The 22,967-nt window shown below is 41.2% G+C and overlaps 1 protein-coding gene across 1 annotated transcript; it reads left to right on the top strand.

Annotated features, from left to right (window-relative positions):
• The first annotated feature begins 380 nt into the window (after window positions 1-380).
• Window positions 381-21,792, top strand: LOC141466243 (probable tRNA methyltransferase 9B). Its single transcript, XM_074150069.1, has 3 exons — window positions 381-534; window positions 7,405-7,578; window positions 20,753-21,792. The coding sequence occupies exons 1-3, from the start codon at window positions 381-383 to the stop codon at window positions 21,790-21,792; spliced, it is 1,368 nt and encodes a 455-aa protein (XP_074006170.1).
• Window positions 21,793-22,967: the final 1,175 nt, after the last annotated feature.

Raw genomic sequence — 22,967 nt, forward strand, 5'->3', positions numbered from 1 at the left:
TGTGTCTGTAAACACAGGACTTAGAAAATACTTTTTTCAAGGGTAGACTGAAAAAGGGTGGAAGACTTGAGGAAGCAAAAGTTAACAACTTTCAAAGTATAACGATATAAGCAAGTTAATAAATGCTGAGTGGTAGGTCATAAAACTCCTTTCAGACTTATATAAGAAAACAATATATTGTATAAAATCATAAAATGGATGACCTTTCTTCCTTGAAAAGCCTCAACAATTTAATGGCAACATAGTATTTGGAAATACTATTTCCTAAATAAACAATGTCATAGTGCTTAACTTAAGGAAATGTACTTTGTTAACAAGGGTTTCAGCACTTGTTTTTCTCCCTCTCCTTTCTCTAGTGAGTTAGCCTAGCCTTGGTTGTGATGGAGGAGGAGGCAAGCCAACTCGAGAGGGACCATGTTCATAGCGTATATGAGAAAATTGCTCCTTACTTCAATGACACACGCTACAAGGCATGGCCAAAGGTGCAGCAGTTCATTTCAGAGCAGGAACCAGGCAGTCTGATTGCTGATATTGGTGAGTGGGGTTGTTTATCCCATTGCTAATCACAGTTTAAGTATGTTCTCTCTCTCAAGCAATGTTTGCGGCAGAAGAGTTTGGAGCTTGTGAGTCAGACTTGGGAATCCAAATGGCCAGACTGACTATCAAATTTGCCTTCTACTTTTCTCTACCATTCACAGAATCACAGAATCACAGAATCTTAGTGGTTGGAAGGGACCTTTGAGATCATCGAGTCCAACCACATTAAAAAAAAAAACAAAAAAAAAAAAACAAAAAAAAAAAAACAAAAAACAAAACAAAAAAAAAACAAAAAAAAACAAAAAAAACAAAAAAAAACAAAAAAACAAAAAAACAAAAAAACAAAAAAAAACAAAAAAAAACAAAAAAAAACAAAAAAAAACAAAAAAAAAAACAAAAAAACAAAAAAACCCAAAAAAACCAAAAAAAAAACAAAAAAAAAACAAAAAAAAAAAACAAAAAAAAACCAAAAAAAAAAACAAAAAAAAAAAAAAAAACAAAAAAAAACAAAAAACAAAAAAACAAAAAAAAAAACAAAAAAAAAAAACAAAAAAAACCACAAAAACACACAAACAAACAAAAAAACACAACACAAAACCAAACAAACAACAACACCCCCCCCAAAAAAAAAAAAAAAGCAAGCAGCATCCATCAACTAAACCCCACACACAACACCCCACCACAAACCAACAATCCCGGGCACTAGAGCATGCCCTGAAGAGCCACGTCTACACGTTTCTTAAATACCTCCAGGGATGGTGACTCCACCACCTCCCTGGGCAGGCTGTTCCAGTGCTTGACCACTCTCTCAGTAAAGTAATTCTTCCTAATATCTAATCTAAACCTCCCCTGCCGCAACTTCAGACCATTTCCTCTGGTCCTGTCGTTATTCCCTTGGGAGAAGAGGCCAACCCCCGCCTCTCTACAGTTTCCTTTCAGGTAGTTGTAGAGGGCAATGAGGTCTCCCCTCAGCCTCCTCTTCTCCAAACTAAACATGCCCAGTTCCCTCAGCCTCTCCTCATAGGACTTGTTCTCCAGACCCCTCACCAGCTTGGTGGCTCTCCTCTGGACACGCTCCAGCACTTCAATGTCTTTCCTGTAGTGAGGGGCCCAAAACTGAACACAGTACTCTAGGTAGTAGGTATATTCGTAGGTATAGGAAGACAATTTGACTTTTCCCAGTATCCAGCAGGTCAACTAAACTGAAGCACTAAACTGAAGCTAAATATCATTAGTGGATGATAACGATAATGTTGTGTATTGAGATGATAATTCTGGAACTTGAAATTTTGCTTAGCTCTAACAACATGTATTGTGTGTGGCCAATTTGAAGCAAGTGTTGTGACACTGTCCTGAGTGATTTGGGGAACAATGTGTTACAGTTTTTAATTCCAGGTGGTTTGAGAATGTCTAAATGATAGGAAGGAAGCCTCTGTACTGGCTTCAGCCCCTGCACCAAAAGTGGACACATGCTGGTTGCCCAAATGAGATCTGGGCATTAACTCATCATTTCTGTATGTGTAGGCTAGACTTCTAAATAGCTTTTTGGACTGGTAATCCTTTTCAGCAACACATACGTGTAGTCTCCCCGCTATAGCACGGGAGCATTTGTGAAAGGGAAAAATCACTGAGGGTTGAGCTAATCACCCTAACTTTTTGGGCGTCATTCAAACTTTACCATATCTTTTCCCAGTTTATCACAGTCTAAATGCTGGGAACTATATTCCTACCAGATCTTGGCAGATTTTGCTGTGTTTTCAATGTCAACAAATAAAACAGGTACAAAGAGCCAGCACATTGAATTTTTACTGATGTCATAGTAATGCTGTAATTTAAGCTCAGGCTTGGCTCCTGGGCTTTGGCCCATGGAGGCTGCTGACACGCTCTTGCGCTGTCCGTGGCTGGAGATGAGTTTCATGTGAAAAAATTGCCAAGAGTGGTGCCACGGCGCTGGAGAGGAGTCTACCTGCAGGGCTCTCCCCTGCCCCTCCATCCCTGGGAAGCAGCCCCTGGTGTCCGATTAGAGGAAATCTTTATAGTAGCTCTTGTTTGGCTTATACTGAGGCCTTTTCCTCCAAAAGTGAAAACCAGAAAAAGCCCTGGAGTTCTCTTCCAGTCAGAGCTCCAGGGTAGTCCTCTTCCTGCTCTGTCTCCTTGGAAAATAGAGTCTAATATTATCCAAGGGCTGGCACCATTTCACAGCACCTCTTCTCAGCTGGTGCTGAAGTCAGTCATGGGAAGGACTGAGGGTGCTCCAGCTTTTCTCTGGATATCTTTCTTTCATTCCCTGGAGATCGGATCAGCAGTTAATATCAGAAAAGCAGTTAGAAGCAGACTTCTATCTGCAGCTCAGCGATGATTCATCTCCCATTCAAATGGCACAACAGGTTGATGGGACTGGGAGGCTCCTTATCAAACATAGGGACCCACACCGGGTTTCAGAATAGGTGCTTATGGGATGGCTGTAACCTAAATATAGCGACTTAAAAATTTGGAAGGCTCCAAAATAACTACAATTTAAAAAAAAAAAAGAGAGAGAAAATCTGGGCTCTGACCCAAGCTTAAGGTTTGATGTAAGAGTAGCCATAAACAGGATGCGAAGTAAGGTCTGCACAAGGTACAGGGTATTATGTGAGCCCAATGCATTTACCTCCCTAATCTTAGTCTGAACTATGATTTTTATGGTGCAAGTGAGAAGGCAAGTTTTTAAAATCAATAATCTACTTTAAAATGCACTTTGTGTTAAGATCCAGATAATTCTGCAAACAAATAATTAAAAGGATTATTATTAGGACATGGACCTCTACAGAGAGACCTAGATAGATTGGATCATTGGGCCAAAATCAATGGCATGAGTTTCAACAAGGGCAAGTGCCAGGTTCTGCACTTGGGCCACAACAACCCCAAGCAGCGCTACAGGCTTGGGGAAGTGTGGTTGGAAAGCTGCCTGGAAGAAGGAGACCTGGGGGTTCTAACTGACAAGCGGCTGAATATGAGCCGGCAGTGTGCCCAGGTGGCCAAGAAAGCCAACGGCATCCTGGCTTGTATTAGAAATAGTGTGACCAGCAGAAGTAGGGAGGTGATTGTGCCCCTGTACTCAGCACTGGTGAGGCCACACCTCGAGTATTGTGTCCAGTTTTGGGCACCTCAATCCAAGAGAGATATCGAGGTGCTGGAGCGAGTGCAGAGGAGGGCAACGAAGCTGGTGAAGGGCCTGGAAAACAAATCATATGAAGAGCGGTTGAAGGAGCTGGGACTGTTTAGTATGAGGAAGAGAAGGCTGAGGGGAGACCTCATCACTCTCTACAACTACTTGAAAGGACACTGTAGAGAGGTTGGTGCTGGTCTCTTAGCACAGGTAATTAATGACAGAACGAGAGGGAATGGCTTCAAGCTCCAGCAGGGTAGGTTTAGACTGAACATTAGGAAAGAATTTTTCACAGAAAGAGTGGTCGGGCATTGGAATAGGCTGCCCAGAGAGGTGGTTGAGTCACCATCCCTGGATGTGTTTAAGAGACGTTTAGATGTGGTGTTGGGGGATATGATATAGGGAAGAACTTTGTAGTGTAGGGTAGATGGTTGGACTCGATGATCCCAAGGGTCTCTTCCAACCTGGATGATTCTATGATTCTATGATTCTATGACCTGTTGGAACAGGTTCAGCAGAGGGCCACGAAGATGATCAGAGGGATGGAGCACCTCCCCTATGAAGACAGGCTGAGAGAGCTGGGGCTGTTCAGCCTGGAGAAGAAAAGGCTCCAGGGAGACCTCATAGCAGCCTTCCAGTATCTGAAGGGAGCCTACAGGAGAGCCGGAGAGGGACTCTTTTTCAGGGAGTGTAGTGACAGGACAAGGGGTGATGGTTTTAAATTGGAAGAGGGGAGATTTAGATTAGATATTAGGAGGAAATTCTTTACTGTGAGGGTGGTGAAGCACTGGAACAGGTTGCCCAGGGAAGTTGTCGATGCCCCATAGATTCATAGATTCATAGATTCATAGATTGGTCCAGGCCGGAAGGGACCTCCAAAGGTCATCTAGTCCGACCTCCCCGCAGTCAGCAGGGACACCTCCTACTAGACCAGGTTGCCCAGGGCCTCGTCGAGATTCACCTTGAATATCTCAAGGGAAGGGGCCTCAACCACCTCCCTGGGCAACCTGTTCCAGTGTTCCACCACCCTCATGGTAAAGAATTTTTTCCTAATATCCAATCTAAATCTCCCCTTCTCCAGCTTAAAACCATTGCCCCTCATCCTGTCACTGCAGGCCTTTGTAAACAGACCCTCCCCAGCCTTCCTGTAGGCCCCCCTCAGGTACTGGAAGGCCGCTATGAGGTCTCCCCGGAGCCTCCTCTTCTCCAGGCTGAACAACCCCAGCTCCCTCAGTCTGTCCTCATAGGAGAGGTGCTCCAGCCCCCTGATCATTTTGGTGGCCCTCCTCTGGACCCGCTCCATCAGGTCCATGTCCTTTCTATATTGAGGGCTCCAGACCTGCACACAGTACTCCAGGTGAGGTCTCACCAGAGCAGAGTAAAGTGGCAGAATCACCTCTCTGGATCTGCTGGCAACACTTCTTTTGATGCAGCCCAGGATGTGATTGGCCTTTTGGGCTGCGAGAGCACATTGCCTGCTCATGTCCAGCTTCTCGTCAATCAGCACCCCCAAGTCCCTTTCCTCAGGGCTGCTTTCTAATACCTCATCCCCCAGTCTGTATTTATACTGAGGATTGTTTCTTCCCAGGTGCAGAATCCTGCACTTGCTTTTGTTGAACCTCATGAGGTTCATCTGGGCCCACCTCTCCAGCCTGTCCAGGTCCCTCTGAATGACATCCCGTCCCTCCGGTGTATTGACAACACCACACAGCTTGGTGTCATCTGCAAACTTGCTGATGGTGCTCTCAATCCCTCTGTCTATGTCTTTGATAAAAATGTTAAACAGTACTGGTCCCAGCACGGACCCTTGAGGGGCATCACTAGTCACTGCTCTCCATCTGGACTTAAAGCCATTGAGTACCACCCTCTGGGTGTGACCATTCAGCCAATTCCTTATCCACCGAACCGTCCACCCATCAAATCCGTATCCCTCCAATTTGGCAAGTAGAATGTTGTGAGGAACTGTGTCAAAGGCCTTACAGAAGTCCAGATAGATTACATCCATAGGTCGCCCCTTGTCTACTGACCTAGTCACTTTATCATAGAAGGCCACTAGGTTAGTCAGGCAGGACTTGCCCCTAGTAAAGCCATGTTGGCTGTCCTGAATCATCCCCCTGTCCTCCATGTGCCCAAGCATGGCGTCCAGAAGGATCTGTTCCATGATCTTCCCAGGCACAGAGGTGAGGCTGACAGGTCGGTAGTTCCCAGGGTCCTCCTTTCTTCCCTTTTTAAAAATGGGTGTGATGTTTCCTTTCTTCCAGTCTGCAGGGACTTCACCTGACTGCCATGACTTTTCGAATATCATGGAAAGTGGTTTTGCAACTTCATCAGCCAGTTCCTTCAGGACTCTGGGATGGATTTCATCAGGTCCCATGGACTTGTATGTCTTTAGATTCCTTAGGTGATCACGTACCATGCCTTCAGTTATAGTGGGATGGACTTTGTCACCTGGATCCTCAACTTGTGGGCCATCAATACAAGAGCTAGGAGGAGAGGGGTTGCCAGTGAAGACTGAGGCAAAAAAATTATTGAGAACTTCTGCCTTCTCTTCCTCCATTGATACAAGTTCCCCATTGCTGCTCTTTAGGGAGGGTACATTTTCTTTAACCTTCCTTTTCTGGTTAATGTACCTGTAGAAGCCTTTCTTGTTTTTCTTTATGTCCCTTGCCAAGTCCAATTCTAGCTGTGCCTTGGCCTCCCTGACCTCATTCCTACACAGCCGGGCAACATCCCTATACTCTTCCCAGGTTGCCTGTCCCTTCTTCCATTTCCTGTGTAGCCCCATCTTACCCCTTAGTTTGACCAGCAGGTCCCGGCTCAACCATGGTGGTTTCTTGCCTTCCTTACCCAATTTGCTACATGTTGGGATTCCCATCCCTGGAAGTGTTCAAGGCCAGGCTGGATGGGGCTTTGAGCAACCTGGTCTAGTGGCAGGTGTCTCTGCCCATGGCAGGGGGGTTGGAACTCGATGGTCTTTAAGGTCCCTTCCAACTCTAACCATTCTATGATTCTATGATTCTATGAAAAATTTAGATAAGAACCATTTTACTGCTGACATTAAAACCGTTCTTATCGAAAGATGTCTGCCTTTATTTCAACACAAGAAGTATTTCAGTTTGGGAAGATGTAAATTTCCGTGTCACAGGCTCCATTATGGAAAGGAAACTGCATGGAGATACCCGAAAAAGAAACTCCACTGTTGTCATGGTGACAGCAATTAGCAGCAGTTAAAACAGCAAACAATGGATTTAATGGTTTGGTCTAATAGTGACTTAATTACTTAGCAGTCTAGTTTGTCTATCAGCATTTCAATACACAGGAATAATTCAGTGCTCTGCTCCCACTACATGATGCTTTCACTTAGCATTTTGAGTCTATTACAAGTAGAATTGCAGTAGCATCATTACCATAAATATTTTTGATTCTGTATGTGGTGGGAAAGCCAAGGTAAATGCTCTCTAGCAATCCTACTTGAACACCTCCTGTCACGCAGCAGAGAGCCTGCTAGACAGAAAGGAGCAGTCTGTGCTCATTGTACTGTGATGGTAAAAAAAAGCCTGAATTCCACTGCAATTGTATCATCTCCTTTAAAATGGGTGGAGAATTTCAAGCTATTAGGCCAGTCAAGGGTGTGCATCATGGCTTATGTCAGGAATACATTTTCTTTTATACAGACACCAAATGTCCACCTTTCTTTCTCCTCCTCATTATTTCTTCAGGCTGTGGAAGTGGAAAATACCTTCACATCAATTCTCAAGTCTATAAACTGGGTTGTGACTACTGTTTCCCGTTGGTGGAATCAGCACGAAATGAAGGCCATGAAGTTATGGTGTGCCATAGCTTGTGTCTACCTTATCGAAGTGAGTGTTTCGATGCTGTCCTGTCCATTGCTGGTAAGTTCTGCGTACTGCCAGTGTCTATAGGTCAGACCTTTAAAGGGTTTAAAGTATTTAGTCTCTTCTAGGTTTGGGGTTTTTTCAGTGACCAACAGAATATTTTGGGGTTTGTAGACCAGGTAAATCTATATTAACACAAGAAATGTATATTATTTTATATATATGTGTATACACATATATACACGCATTTATATATGTGTATATTATTATAAATAAACTCAGTGAAAAACTGAAAAATGGGTAAGTCACACAGATGTGAGCTGTTTTATTCTGATCCAAGCACAACTAGAGTACAGTGTGCAAATCAGGAAAGAAAAGCCTTATTTTTGCCTTATTACATGGCAGAAATTTGAAATGTTGGCTCTATCGGGAGCAAAATCCAACAAACCTTGCTTAGGAACACTGAGCATATTTGAAGCTCAGTATTAAATCCTTCTGCACCTTTCCAAAGGTTTTTTACTCCCATGCTCCATGGTTTGTCAGCCAAGACAATCATTTTTGTGCTGATGAGGATGATCATGACGTTGATCCGTCTGGAAGGTAACCAGCAAAAAGGAAGGTTACTTTTAGCCAAATCAGTTACCCAGTGCTTCACTGCAGAGAGACCTGTTTCAGCAAACGCTGGGGATAATGCAGAGAAGAAACAAGGAGGCAACGACAAAGCAAGCAGAAGTGCTTGTTTCAGTGGCAGTGCTTCCTTAAAACGTTCATCTAATAACCTCAGATTTCATTTCTTCACTGTAAGATTTTTCCTTTTAGTTTAGTTGCCCTTTTCAGTTTAACTTAATGATGGAGGAACTACCTGTCTTTGCCACTTTTAAAGCAGACATTCAATGGCAGCTTTAGCCTTTACTTTTTTCTCTTTTAAATTGTGCAGGTTCTGTTGTTTTGGGAGTCTTGAAATTACTCAACCACCTTTTAAAAGTTAGGTATTAAGCTCATACTGATTAAAAGTTGGACAATACTGGAAATAAAACAAATTACAGCGCTCAGCAAACTTGATTTTCATTTTCTCAACCAAAAGGGTGTGAAGGTCTCTAAGCCTTGTTAAATCAAAGTGAAATGTTAATACCTCCCATCTCTTGAAGTTAGTGAATAGTGAGCCTTACACAGCCTCTTCTCCATGTCTCAGGTGACCTTTCTTTAAGCCCTGAAGGACTTCACTTTTCAAGTCCAGGTCCATGTCTTACAGTTTGACATTTGATGGAAATTTGAGATTGCATTATTGTCAGTGGTACATTATTGTATGGGCTGTGGACAGTGCTCAGCTACACTGTCTGAAATCTTTCAGTCATGATTTAGGAAACATGACAAATAGCTAACACTCCTTATTATTGGGTGTTCACATCCTTTGCCCAGACAGGGTAACAACAATCGTGTGCCCAAAGGTGAGTTGGCATTCTGTGGAAATCCAGGGTAAGGAAGTGAAGGACAAGCCAGAGATGTTGAAAAGGGTATGTAGCAATGTTCAGAAGTTGTCTGACTCAAAAGAGTCAGTGTCCCAGGAGAACTTGTGAACAGGCTATAGAAAAGCAGAGTAGCTGGGCTGGGATTGCTGCTGGAGATGCAGAACTACAGGCCTTCCCATCCATAGCAAGCTTAAAGCCACGTTTGCATGGCTGTTGTCCAAGAAGCTGGAATTAGTGAGGAATCCAGAAGGACACTCAGGTGACAGGCAGAACTGTGTGGTTATGGACTGTGGCCCTTTCAGCACCATAATATGGCTGCAAATTACGAAGTTATTTCTGTTGCAGCCTTTACCCTCACAGACCATGCTTGAAACATAATAATGATCATATTTCCTTATTATTGCTGAAAAATATGCTTTAGATGTATTATAAAGATTAAAAAAAAAATGTTGAATTATTATATATAATAGTATATAGTATAATGCTAGTATAGTACATATATACTATAGTTTGGATAAGCATGTCTTCTTCTAATCTTCAGGAGATTGTCAAAGGAAGCAAGAAATTTCTGTAGGTGTTCTAAAGCCAGGTCTCTGGTAAGAAATATTGGTAGAGGAGGAGCGTCAAGCCTAACTTGATGATTTTTCCTTCTACTCAACACCTATTGCGTATGCATATATAGTGAACGATTTTTTGCCAGTTCCATAAACGCGATAACCTATACTGACAAGAAACAAATCTAGATGTGATATATCAGCAAAAGTTTAGAATGTGCTGCTTTAAAACACTTAACTTTCTCTTCAAGGAGACAAATTTGCCCTGTGAGTATGCAATTCATTCCACAATGTTTTCACTGAAAGAAAGAAATCACACTCACTTTCTCAGTGTATTCATAGCATAATTTTATTTGAGATTTAATACCACCAAACAACAGAATCAACCCCTTTGCCATATACTGATGCCTTCATTATTGTTAGCATGATGAAGCCATTCCTGTATTATTGAAATAAGTGGGATTTTTGCCACTTGCAGGAATGGAAAGAGGACTGGCACTCATATTTCCATTTTGGCTAAGGAATTGCTCGGAATCATAATGCAGGGCTGATTTTTTAGCATGGCTTTACTTTTGTCAAAGTGGCTTTCCTTTTTACATGCAAAGATCATGTTCTGTGTTAATAAAATCTTGTATATGCAGAGCTCTTGGACTCTGTGATGGGCAAGGGATAAGAAGCAGCTTTTCCTATTAGTTTAGATAAGTAATTTTTTTCCTCCAAATGCAAAGTTGAAGACATCACATTTTCCTCTCTTATTAGGAGTCAGATACTCAACTCAGTAAAGTTATTTTATATTACTGAAATATCTGATCAAACTCTTCATCCCAGTGGGAAAAAAAAGGGTTCCTGGAGTGAAGAGCATCAAATGGCTTTCCTTGGTGTTAATACCAATATGTGAAAATTAACTTTGCTTTAATCTGTGATCTTTTAGTTGTGGTAATTTAACAGAGAAAATGAGGGGAACCTAAAAGACACAAATCTGTCTAGTCCTCTAATTTGCACTGTCTCAGAAAATAGTCTGCGTAATTGCAAATAGTGTGATTCTTAAAGAAGTCCAAATAAAAGGTCCAGGAGAGTTTCCTTACTATATAAGGTCCTGTCTTTATGGTAAAATTCAATGAGACACTGAGCAAGAAGAAACCAAGTGTTAGTATCAGATCATATCAGTGTAGTTGTATTGCACTGTTGTGCCACTTAATATGGGCACAACATTGCAAAGCCATCATGTCATAATTTCTTTACCCTATAAAGAAACCTCGTATTTCTGCATAACCTTGGTTATTTCTACATAATGGTTTGGTCAGATAAGTATATCATCACTACCTGCCAGTTCTCTTAATTTCTGTTTTTCCTAAGGATCAATCAGGATTATATTCTAACAGGTTTTTAACTTTTTTCAACAAAAAGGCACAGTGGTCAGAAAATTAGATTCCCTAAAAGAAGCAATATTCAAGGCACAACAAGCAACCTGTCCCAGTGGAAAGCAGAGTATAATGAGGCCTGGTATGACAGCATCAGGAACTCTTTTATGCTGTAAAAATTGAAAACAAATCATCAAAAAGCATGAGGATCAATAATTATAAGGGATGGTGTGAAGAACCAAAGTCAGGATGACTACAGCATAACATGAATTAGAATTAGGATGAGGTTTTATAAATGCATACAAAGCAAGAGGAAAACAAAAAGAAAAGAGCAAATAACACGGGGAAGTTGCGTTTTTCTCTGGTTAATAGTAGTCATCAATAAGTTAGTAGAGTTTTAACCACAGGACAGGAGTTTAACCTGTGAAAAGGAAGTAACGTCTTAAAGAATATTTAGATAAATTAGGTTACACAAATTGTTAGGAAATCATAAAATTAATCTTAAACTACTTGTGAGCTAGCAGATTATCTTTAAGATCTCCAGCAAGTGAAGAAAAGCATATATAATACTTGTTTCCAAAAGAGAGAGAAATAACATCAAGAGGGAGCCAGTCTAACTTAGATTTATGCAAGGATAAGAGAATAAATAATTTAAATAATCTAATTTAAATAGAATAAATTATTTAAACCTACAGAATACTAATGTAATGGGAAACTGTCAACATGTCTTTGTCAGGAGCAAGCCAATCTGCTTTCTGTCTTTGACAGGGTAATCATCCCAATAGACAGAGCAGCAGGAGAAGACATGATATATTTTGACTCACATGTCATTGTTGCAAGTAAAATAAGTAAATAGAGCTAAGAATATGGAAAAAAATCATTCTCAAAATGAATCAGTGGTTCACTGTCTAATCCAGACATGTTTCAAATGGGATGCTCTTGGGACGCACCCTACATCTGTTTCTATGCAAATTTTTAATTAATAACTTTGATAGGAAGCTAGAGAGCATATTGAACAATTTGTGAATGACTCCTGGGTAGAAAGAGTTGGAATTATTTTGGAAGATGGCATTTGACATCCAAATGATGGAGAGTTGTCTGAAATCAACAAGAAGAGATACAGAAACCATCGAGACGGACATACTATGCTTGGGAAGGAAACATTCAATGAACAAAGGGAGAAATAATGGCCAGGCAAGATGGAGCACAGCCACTATGTATGAGTAGTGTCGTGCTCTTACAAGACCAGGGAAATACTTGTCTGGGGTGTGGTGACAGAGCAGTTTCATGGAAGGCAGAAGAATGAGTCACCCTCCTGCGTTTGGTACTTTTGAGATCCAAGGTGGAATATCATATCTGCTTTTGGGGACCACGCCTTACGAAGTTTTTAATCAATATGGAGACATTTTAAATAACTGATGTTTGGAAAATCTGAATTATTAAAGGAAGCTGAAGAAATTGGGTTAGGTTAATCAAGAAAAAAAATAATAAAAGACTGAAGGAAACGTAATAGTCTTCAAATACATAAATTATTTTTACAGAAAGTTAATCTTTATTTGACATCGAAAGAAAAAAAATCATCTTACCTTGCAGCAAAGGTTGTTTACCTCAGATATTAAAAGGCTTTTAAGAGCAGGTTAGACCAATTTGGGTCACATTTGGGCCAAGTGTTTAATTCTACCTTGGAGCTGGAAAATGAACGACCTCCATTTTTCTGCATCTATTTTAATGTAAAGGCCACATGGCCTTTTTGAGAAAAATCCATTGACTCTCCTATAACCAGTCGCTGCCTAATGTTAATAGAGCTCTTCTCACAGGGGCAAACTCTCCTCCCTAATGGCAGTCAGAATATCACAAGAGGCCTTGGAGACAGAGGAGAAATGCCACCCATAGTGGGATATTCTGGTTTTGACAAGGCCACCCACAGACTACCTCTGCTTCTTGCCTGTATCAGGAATAGTGTGGCCAGCAGGACTAGGGAAGTGATCGTCCCCCTTTACTCAGCACTGGTGATGCCACATCTCAAATACTGTGTTCAGTTTTCAGCCCCTCACTACAAGAGAGACATTTATATTCTGGAGCAAGTACAGAGAAGGGCAACAAAGCTGGTGAGGGGTCTGGAGAACAAGTCTTACAAGGAGTGGCTGAGGGAACTGGGGTTGTTTATTCTGGTGAAAAGGAGGGGGGAGACCTTACCAGTCTCTACAAATACCTGAAAGGAGGTTGTAGTGGGGTGGGGGTCGGTCTCGTCTCCAAGTGACAAGAGGAATTGGCCAGAGGAAGTTTAGATTGGATCTAATGAAAAATTTCTTCACCAAAAGGGTTATTGGAACAGGCTGCCCAGGGAAGTGGTGAAGTCACCATCCCTGGAGTTAGTTAAAAGACGGGTAGACATAGTGCTTAGAGACTTTGTTTAGTGGTGGTTTTGACAGTGTTAGGTTGATGGTTGGACTTGATGATCTTAAAGGTGCCTTCTAACCTAGATGATTCTATGATTCTTCTGAGACATCTGTGAGACCTGAGTTCAGCTTTGATCTCACCACCATTAGTGTTTTATTTAAAGCGAATAATGCAGTTATTTCTAAGCTAGCAATCACAAATTCTTAGAGATGCAGAGAAGCTCCACAGGGCAGTGAGAGCCTGTGGTTAACACCTGCAGGCTTTATCTGTCATTCACGCGGTTGTTCTCACTGGTCTTGCCAGCTGATAGCGTTGTCTATCGGTGCAATTCTTACTAACAGCGAGGAGCCTGATTTCTATCTCAATTAAACCAGAAGCTTTGTGTTCCTTACGTTTATATTTTCATGCAAGTGATAATTGATTTATCAACAATATCCTAAGTTTATTCCCAGTGGATCATACATAGGTATCTCAGGATGGGATCAGGTCAGAAAACTTGACTCTGTCTTTTTTTTTTCTTAGAAAAATGTGCATCAGAATAGAATGAGCTCTGCACCTTACGGTCCCCTCGATTGCTCCAAGTTACTGGAGTGCAGAAGTGGTGCAAAACTCCAAACAGACCCTTATATTTAGTTTAATTTTCACAGTAGCATCCAGCAGCCTGCTCAGCATTTTAAAATGTAATCATTTATTTTAGACCACAGTTGGCTATCTGTGGTCTTATCACTGTCGTCATGTTGACAGTATATCTATTTTAAATCTCACCCACATTTTCTTAACAACGTTACCTGGTTTCAAGGTCTTGATCGGCTGTTGGGCGTCATTAGAAGAGGTGACAGCTTCTCATCAGCTGCACAACTTGCTCATGTGCGGCTGTCGTCCTCTGCTATCTCGGGGCGCAGAGCAACACAGCCATAGTTTTGGAAGGAGAGATGGCTGAGCAGCTGCCACATGATGGTTTTGGCAGGTTTGTGCTGTCACTCAACAGCAGGCTTCCGAGCTCAAGGATTTCACTCTGTACTACCAAAAGCTTATTCTCCTGCTGAGTAAGATGTTGAAATCCAGAATGGATCCGGAACGGCGTTCAGGCACCTAAGCTGGGTGCACATTTAAACCTTCTTCACTTAATGAGGATCCCTAGTGCCGAGGCCTCCTTTGGTGTTGGTGTCTAACAGAACATTGCAGAGATTTTGCTTTTTTCCTCTTTCCAGTGCAGCCAAGTCCTCAGGGTGCTCACCCAGAAAGTGGGAGAGCTGGATGCTCCTCCTTCCTCAGCTGGTGGGGGGTTCAAACCCGCATTTCCAATACCTGGGGACATGCCCCAGTCTTCAAACACCCATCTGCGCTGGATGGAGAAAACCACCACCATACCTTGGAATCTGCAGCCAAAAACCACAAGGCGGGTGGAAGAGGAGCCTAATCCTGTAGCCCCGCACGTAGGAGCACACCCGGGAAGGAAGGAAAGACAGCAGCTGCCTGCATCATTTCCTCTCTATGTAGTGACTAATATAAAGTGTGTAAGCAAGATTAAATGGGCTTCAAGAGCAGACAGAGCCGGCTCTGAGAGCCCACCAGGTGAACCCCAGAAGTTCTGCAACCGGTGAGACTGGGGCAGCAGCTCCAGGCAGAGCCCTGCTGCTCTGGGTGGGAAGAAGGGAGGAGTAATCCAGGCTCGGAGCAGGCGCCTCGAGGATGGCACGAAGCAAAGGAGGGAAGCGGCTTGAAGAGAGCTGCTCCACTTGACCTTATTTTATTACCCTCTTTTGCTGGTTTTAGCTATAGGTGTCCACACTTCTATGCTGCTGTGACAAGAATTTCAGAATTGTCTTTAATATAAAGGCAGAAGTAATCCCGCTGAAACCAGTGTAGCTACTCAAATGCTTAAAATTAAGCATATAATTATATTCCTGAATCAAGGCTTTAATAAGTTAATTAAATTTCATAATTATAATGATTTTTATTAAGGCAACATCCTCATTTGCTAATGCTAACCACAAATGTGGGAAAATTAAAGAAAGAACAAATTTTCCAACGTAAGTAATTAAGGAGTTATGTTTTTAATAGAAAAAAGTTTTTAATGGAAACACTGTTTGAAGTTTACTCAGTAATTCCTTTAAATAATTCTTGAGTAGATTAGTATTTTTCCTCCCCTTTTTATTTTTGATACCACCATAATGAAGAGAATAAAATCATATTTAACTTAGAATCATGCCTTCTATATATGTTTCAATTGTTCCTATTATTAGAGCTGACAGAGATAAAGTGACATCTGAAGTGTATATACAGCATATACAAAAGAGTCTCAAAGATAAAGATTCTGTGATCCTTAAATACTTTCCAAATGTCTCTGAAGGGATTTAACCTCAGTAAAGAAATTTGACAGAGAAAAGCAATTTCTGATTACACAGATTTCTTTTTGCCATTTAACAGGGTTTAAATTGAATCACTGACCTAAAATACTCATTTTGAAAATGACTTCTAAAAAAAAAATCAGTTGTTGATGCTTTCAGTTTTGTTCTCTGAAGACAGCTGAATGACACAAAAATGTATCCTGCATTGTCTTCTTGTTCTAAATAATCCCTTTTAGTAGGATTAGTCACAGTATTAAGAGAAGGAGCAATTAATTATATTCTTATGAAATGAAGAAGAGAAGAATCTTCGAAATGTTCTCCTTTCCTCCTCACCCCCCCCCCCCATTTGAAATCTAAAATTGCATTATGTATTTTTCAGTTATGGAAAATCTTTGTCTTCAATTTAAACAAAAGTGGTGGGAATGAGCAGTACATGGCACAAAGTTAATTTGGATTGACTTTCAGTAGATGAGAGGGGAATGTATGGCCAAAATGAAAAGGAATGCTTGATTTGTAACATCTGTTGATCCATGAAGCAAGGCCTTGCTGCTGCAAAGAGCTGCCAGGGGTTTTGGACAAGCATCTGTGCTCACCCTAAACAAGTATTTTTGTGCTTGTTCCATTTTGCAATGGTTTGTTTGGATGTTTAAAAAACTGAATGTGGTCCTACTTGTCCTCATCGCCATGGCATGGCGTTGGTTAGTATGATCATGGTATAATGTTCATTAAAGCCCTTTTTGTAGTTAACTTCAGAGTTTTCTCTAGCTTTTGTTACAAGGGTTGCGTAACAGCTAGAAAGCTCTGAATATTCTTCTGTGGAAAAAAGCATGAGGATAAACTTCTGGAAGAAATGCTAGTAGGTAGACAGCTACAGAGGAGAACAGTGTAATAATAAGGATGTATCGGTAACTCCAATAAACTTGGAGAAAATGACCACAGATTATTAAGAGAGATTGTGAGGGCTGTGAGGGCAGAAAACACAATATTGAGAAACTGCAATTATCCATATGTAGGTTGTATAAATGATACACAGGGGCACGAAGCCTCTTGGAAAGATTAATCTGAGAACCCACAAAAGGGAAACAACTCTTATTAGTCTGAAATGGTGCATCAGGCCCACATCAATAAGTAATTGTGCACGAACCACATTATCTCACTGCCTGTAATGTGAGCGTAATCGAACCTCCTGCTAGGAACAAAAATGTTGTAAAAAATCCACTGCATACAAGTTTACTACCAGAGAGGAAGAATCTCGTAAGGAAAATTGAAAGGGAATGCCCGAAGGGTAAAATGGTAGCAGACAAGTGTGGAAAGTACTGAAAGGCTCAGTGTTGAATGCCTAGTGTAGGTGTATGGCACCTGTAAAAAGGCCACTGTTCAACAAACTCCTATGTAATTTATAATTACATACGAAATGAATAGGCTAGTGATAAAGTTTGCTGGTGACGCAGAGTTATTCAGTTTTGCAAAGAGTTGCAAAAGAAGTCTCATGTGAAACTAATGACTGGGTGCGAAATTGCAGAAAATTACTTGTGGATAAATGCTAGGTAATGTGCACAGAAGAAAAATAACTTAAGTCTACAGACACAGTGGTACCCACTATTCTTGTTCAGGAAAGAGATACTGAAGTCATTATCAGACTCCTTTTCATTGCCCTGAAAAATATTAGCTAGCTGTTCAAACCTGGTCAAAAAAGTATTCAAGTATTAAAGACGAAAATTAAAATCCAGAAGAATTGTAGGAGATAAATACCTGGTGCATCCGTATCTTGAATACTGCATGTCATTCAGGTTTTCTCCATCTCTGGAAGGAAATAAGGTCCTTACAATGATCAAAGGTACAAATTGTTTATGTATAAGGATAGATTAACGGGCTAGGGCTCTTCACCTAAGAAAAAAGAGTATCATCATAAAAGTATCATTAAAGAAGTGTATACATCATACTGCTCCTGAGGCAGAGGGGGATAGCATCCTGAAACCTACAAATGATATTAAATTAGTGAATAGGGAATAAATTTTTATGGTTTCTTACAACAGGAGAACCACAGGGGAAGCTTTAAAACAGAAGGAACAATTTTTCTAAAAAGTATGTAATTAAATTGCAGATTCCTTTGACGTGAATTTGTGTAATCCAAAGTACAAGTGAGTCCAAGAAAGTATTCATGGAGGAAAGATCCATCACTGGCTATTAGATACAAGCTCTGGCCTGTGGCTGAGGAAGCTCTCAGGCTGCTGACCACAGGAAACAAGGGGAGAGAGCATCAGTAGTCTTCCCTTCTTTCTTTCCTGAACATCTGGTGCTGACTGCTGCCACATCCCCATGCTGGAGGGATGTTTGCTCCAACCCAGGATGAGCTTCCTCTGCCCTGATATTGTTCTCACCACCTTCAAGCTTCTATATTTATTGTAATTTAGGACAAAGCTGATTTTCATTTAAAGAACCGGTCATTATGGCAAATGCAGTTTCGAGTATCTGGACCCTTGTTTTATAGTGTTTGGATGGTGGGAATTCATCTTAAAATATGTTGAACAGCTGGTGAAAGATTGTTCTAGGGGTGTAGCGCTGAAAGACTCCAGGAGGACCTTATTGCAGTCGTTCAATACTTAAAAGGGGCTTGCAAGAAATATGGAGAGAGACTTTGTACCAGGGCATGTAGTGACAGGACAGGGGCAATGGTTTTAAATGGAAAGAAAGTAGATTTATATTAGATATTGGGAAGAAATTTTTCACTATGAGGGTGGTGAGGCACTGGAACAGGCTGCCCAAGGAAATTGTGGATGCCCCATCCCTGGAGGTGTCCAAGGCCAGGTTGGATGGGGCTTTGACAACCCAATCTAGTAGACTGTGTCCCTGCCCAGGGCAGGGGGGTTGGACTAGATGACATTTGAAGGTCCCTTCCAACCCAAACCATCCTATGATTTTACGAACTATAGCCCCCAGTGCCATCTACTCATTACTATGAGGGGAGTTGGAGGAGAAGCTGATTTGAACCATTTCCACCGGAGGGGAGGGAAGCAGGCTCATGTCACTGCTGGGCTGCAGCCAGGCCCTTGGTGAGCCTTTGTGCCTCACTGCCACCTAGCATGAGCTGCTCCATCTCTGAAATGCCACCTTTCCTGCACAGTACAGATTGTTCAGCTTAAACCCAGTTCCAACATACAAGGAATTTAATGTCAAGGAAAAGAAAGAAATTATTTTTAAGAAGCTGCCTGCTTTAGGTAAATGTGGCTGCGTGGTGATCTTGGATCCTGACAGGTTTGGCTTTGATTAAAAACAATCCTGCTATAATTTGCATGATAATCTATGATTTCAGGATAGTGTGATGTTGCCCCATGCGGATACTGTTTTTAAGTGGAATACATCACCCCTCACTTTTAAAATTACCTGACAAATTTATCTTGACAACACTGAAGTTTTGCTCAGCGTGAGATTTTATTAATATGCTGTAATTTCTTAAATGATAGTTGATGCTTTTTTAATTAAAAAGGCCATAATGTTTCAATGTCAACATCTCGGCTAGTGCTGGAAGACCTGAGCTTTTGCAATTGAATTCTGTTCATCTCAGACAAGTGAAACCTACAGGCAGAGCAGCTGAATAACTAAATGTTAAAAGACCCTATTTCTTCAAAGCTTGCCTTTTGATCCTGACATTGCCGCCGAGGCTCTGAATGCATCATTCATTGCAGGGAGAGTGTTTTCCTATCTCAGCTGGATTGCACGCTGTTATTCTTTTAATTGTAAAGTGTCTCTTTTTCTGAGGCAAAATGGATCTGATGGTGAATGGCCGCTCTGACAGACACAGAGAGGCTGCAGATACAGAGCTTCTGCTAGTATTTTCTATACTTTCTAGAAAGAATTGATATTTGCACCTTTTCTTTTTTCTTGAAAGTTCTGTTATTTTTCTTTGGAAAACACCACAACAGTTTAACCAAACACTGGCTTATCATTGTAACCTGAGTGGTTTGTGTAGAAATATCTGCCCAAACTGGCATATGCATTTTCACTGAGGAAAATATAAGATTGGATAAATATCACTAATTCTATTGCTCTTTGTTTTCAGCATTTTTAGTATGTGCCCTTTCCTTTCCAGCGCTATACCAGGACTTTTTCCTATTCTTGTTTCTCATGTAACATTCGTTTATGTAACTGAAACTTTGCTGAAGTCCCTACTGTTCACCAAGACCTGATCAACCTTGACATCTGTTGTGAATTGCAGTAGAGCTGTGCAGTTTCAGAGCTGTTTGGCAAATTCCTGCCAAATCCAGAGATCAATTGCCCTTTTGGCGGCAAAAATTTTTATTGAAATGAGAGTCAGATTTAAACTCAGTTCTGACTCAAGCGAAGCTGGGTCTGCTTGAGTTTGGCCATCGTAATGATGAGAATTTCTCCATATCACACATATTTGTGTGCTGGTGAGCCTTATCAAGCAAGAGTTGGATTATCTAATTATTTGGTTTTGTGATATATGCTTGCTAACGGCAGAAGTACACAAATGCTAATTGACCGTGTCTTTCATCCATATGTTGATGATTTAGATCTACCTCAGGCTGACAGTGACTGTTCATTTTTTTCTGCTCTGTTACTGACATCTGTCCATAAAGGAGAAGAAATGGGCAGGCAGTTTTAACCTTTTTTTTCTAGTTATCGTCAGCAGGATCACTAGCACGACTGTTGCAAGGACCATGTATGGCCTTGGTCTCTCAGAATTGCTTTTTTCAGGCTGCAGATGAGCATTAGATGAGGGTCAAAAAGGGCCAGGTGGCTTTGCCACTGACCAAGTGGTAGCCTTTTCTTGAGAAAACAAGACTGTTGCATTGTTTATTGCCAATCTGAAAGGTGTCACTTGTTCCGATGTTTCTAAATTCTGCTGTTTTTAAAATAAGTCAGTGTGTTATGAACTCTAAAGAGTTAGAGATAGTACAATGTTAGAGATGTTAGAGGTAGTACAATAACACATAGCACAATGGAAGATAAATGATGTAGTCCTGTGGTGCAAACCACCGGCTGCCAGTGTGTCAGAGCCAGTCCTTGTCCTTATACTCTGTATTCATTAGTGCCTCGAGGGATACTTATTCACCTTATCTGTTCTGTTCTAGTGATTCACCATTTTTCAACGGAAGAGAGGCGCATGCGAGCAATAAAAGAGATGGCTCGCATCTTGAGAGTAGGAGGCCAGATAATGATATATGTGTGGGCAATGGAGCAAAAACGGAGAAGATTTGAAAAGCAAGATGTCTTTGTTCCCTGGAATCCTTCACCTCCTTCCTGCTCCTTAGGTGAGCCTTGCTCACGTAGCGTACAAAAATCAGTTCTTCACAAGGACAAAGAGCTGGCTTTGAACCAGCCCTGTCATAAGTTGGATGGGACATCAGAGGTACACAGGACGTCAAGGAGCTCGTCCTGTGGAGGGGAGAAAAAAGCATCGCACAGGGTGTTAGAGAAATCTCTGAGACGGTCTCTGTTCTCAAGATCACTTGACTCGGTATTAGATGTGGATGATCAGTGGCACCAAGAAGAGCTCATTAGGTACCGCAATTACGGTGTTCAGCTGAATGAATTAAACAGAGAAAAAAAAGTTGGAAAAAACAGAGAGCATGGCTTTCTGAAACGCGCTTCTGACTTTTTTCTACATTGCAAACCAACTTTTGAAAAGACAACAGCTTTTGAAGTGGCTGTTAAACCTGTGCTGCCCATGTCACACTGCTCGAAGGCTTTCAGAAGTTGCTATTCAGAATTAGGGCAAGCAACTCTACAGCTCCCTATGGCTGCAGAGAGCCTTCACGACTGCAGCGGAGTGTGTTTACCTGACCTGATTTCACATCAGAAAGAATTAGCTGTCAGACAACAACTTAAAATAGACCATCACCCAAAAGAAGGAGCTTTCTGCCAACCTCAGAACAAAAGGAGAATGGGCTCTTCTCTGCAGAAAGTGGTCAATGAGTGTGCCCTGGCCACGCAGAGCGGACAGCAGGCGGGTCCAGACGGGGCCTGGCTGAGGTACTACCATGTTTTTAAAGAAGGGGAGCTGGCTGAGCTGATAGAGCGTCATATTCCTGAGCTACATATTACTCATTCGTACTTTGACCATGCCAATTGGTGCGTGATCGCGGAAAAGACTGAAGTGTGGAAGATCTAGGGGAAATTTCCTTACTGAAATGCACAAAGAATACTTAGGGGCTTTCTTCCTTTTGAAAGCTCAGCGCCTGTGAAAATCTTTCTTGAAGCTTTTTATAGCCTTGGGTTTGTTTTGGGGGAAAGGGAGACATATGAGGAGGAGACTGCTTTGAAACTCTCAGGTTCTGTGACTTTGTTTTCTTTGATTTGTTCTTAAAATACACCTCTTGAATTTTTTTTTCTAGAGTTATTATTCCAGACTGAGCGCATTTTAGCACACTGATCCCCTTTCATAAACAGCTGCCAGCTGTGTTCTGTTGCTTGAAAACAGGTAAAGGAAGGTGATTTCTGGATTATTTTTTACGTGTGCATTTAAAAGTCTTTGTTATTCATTTATTACTATATAATCATTCATGTCAACTTTTTATTTTAAAATGCATTGTACTCTGCCACTTGATGTAACATAATGCAGGAAGTAACTGAAAGATGTACTATTTTGTTGCTGTTCACTTTGTCAGCCTATATGATACTTCCAGTCATATGAGACAGACAGTCTTTTATCAGAATTACTAGTTGTATAGAGCCCTGATGGCAGAGGCAGTAACTCATGACACTGTCATGGTCTAGAGTTCTTTTTCATTGCCTTGTAGCAATCACAGCCAAGAAAGCAGAGAGATTTGCCTCCATAAATGCCAGTACATGACCCCCTCCAAAAAATTAGTTTTAAATATTAGCTTGACGTTTATGCTTAAGGATACAGCATATATAAATACGATAAACCAGCTTAAGGATTGATCTTTCTCCCTGTCAGCAAAACTAGGAGGAGTCAGGATTTAATAACTCATTTAAATCTGTACTGTGAATGAGCATAGGACATGAAAGTGGTCCAGTGACCACTAGTCAATGAAAATATAGAAAATATTTATTAACATGAGCATGCAATACTAATGCTCTTATCTACAGATTTGCCTTTTGCAAAGAAAATCAGATTCATTATCCAGTTTTTATAGATAAAGAAACTGAGCTAAATAACTTTGCTTAAGGTTGCAATGTAGAGTAAATATTTGAAAGAAAAATAAACAGAAATCCCATGCAACAGGGCTGCTTTGCTGGTGATTATTTACATGCTGGGAAGGTCTGTCCATAATTTTACTTCCTGCCTTTGTTTCTGTGGATTTGTGAATCAGCAAGGCAGAG

This window comes from Numenius arquata, chromosome 1 (genome assembly GCF_964106895.1).
Source record: "Numenius arquata chromosome 1, bNumArq3.hap1.1, whole genome shotgun sequence".
NCBI classification, from domain to species: Eukaryota; Metazoa; Chordata; class Aves; order Charadriiformes; family Scolopacidae; genus Numenius; species Numenius arquata.

Coding starts and splice junctions, on each gene's coding strand:
- LOC141466243 (XM_074150069.1), top strand. CDS start 381: ATGGAGGAGGAGGCAAGCCAACTCGAGAGGGACCATGTTCATAGCGTA. Junction 535..7,404: donor CAGTCTGATTGCTGATATTG/GTGAGTGGGGTT, acceptor TTATTTCTTCAG/GCTGTGGAAGTGGAAAATAC. Junction 7,579..20,752: donor TGCTGTCCTGTCCATTGCTG/GTAAGTTCTGCG, acceptor GTTCTGTTCTAG/TGATTCACCATTTTTCAACG.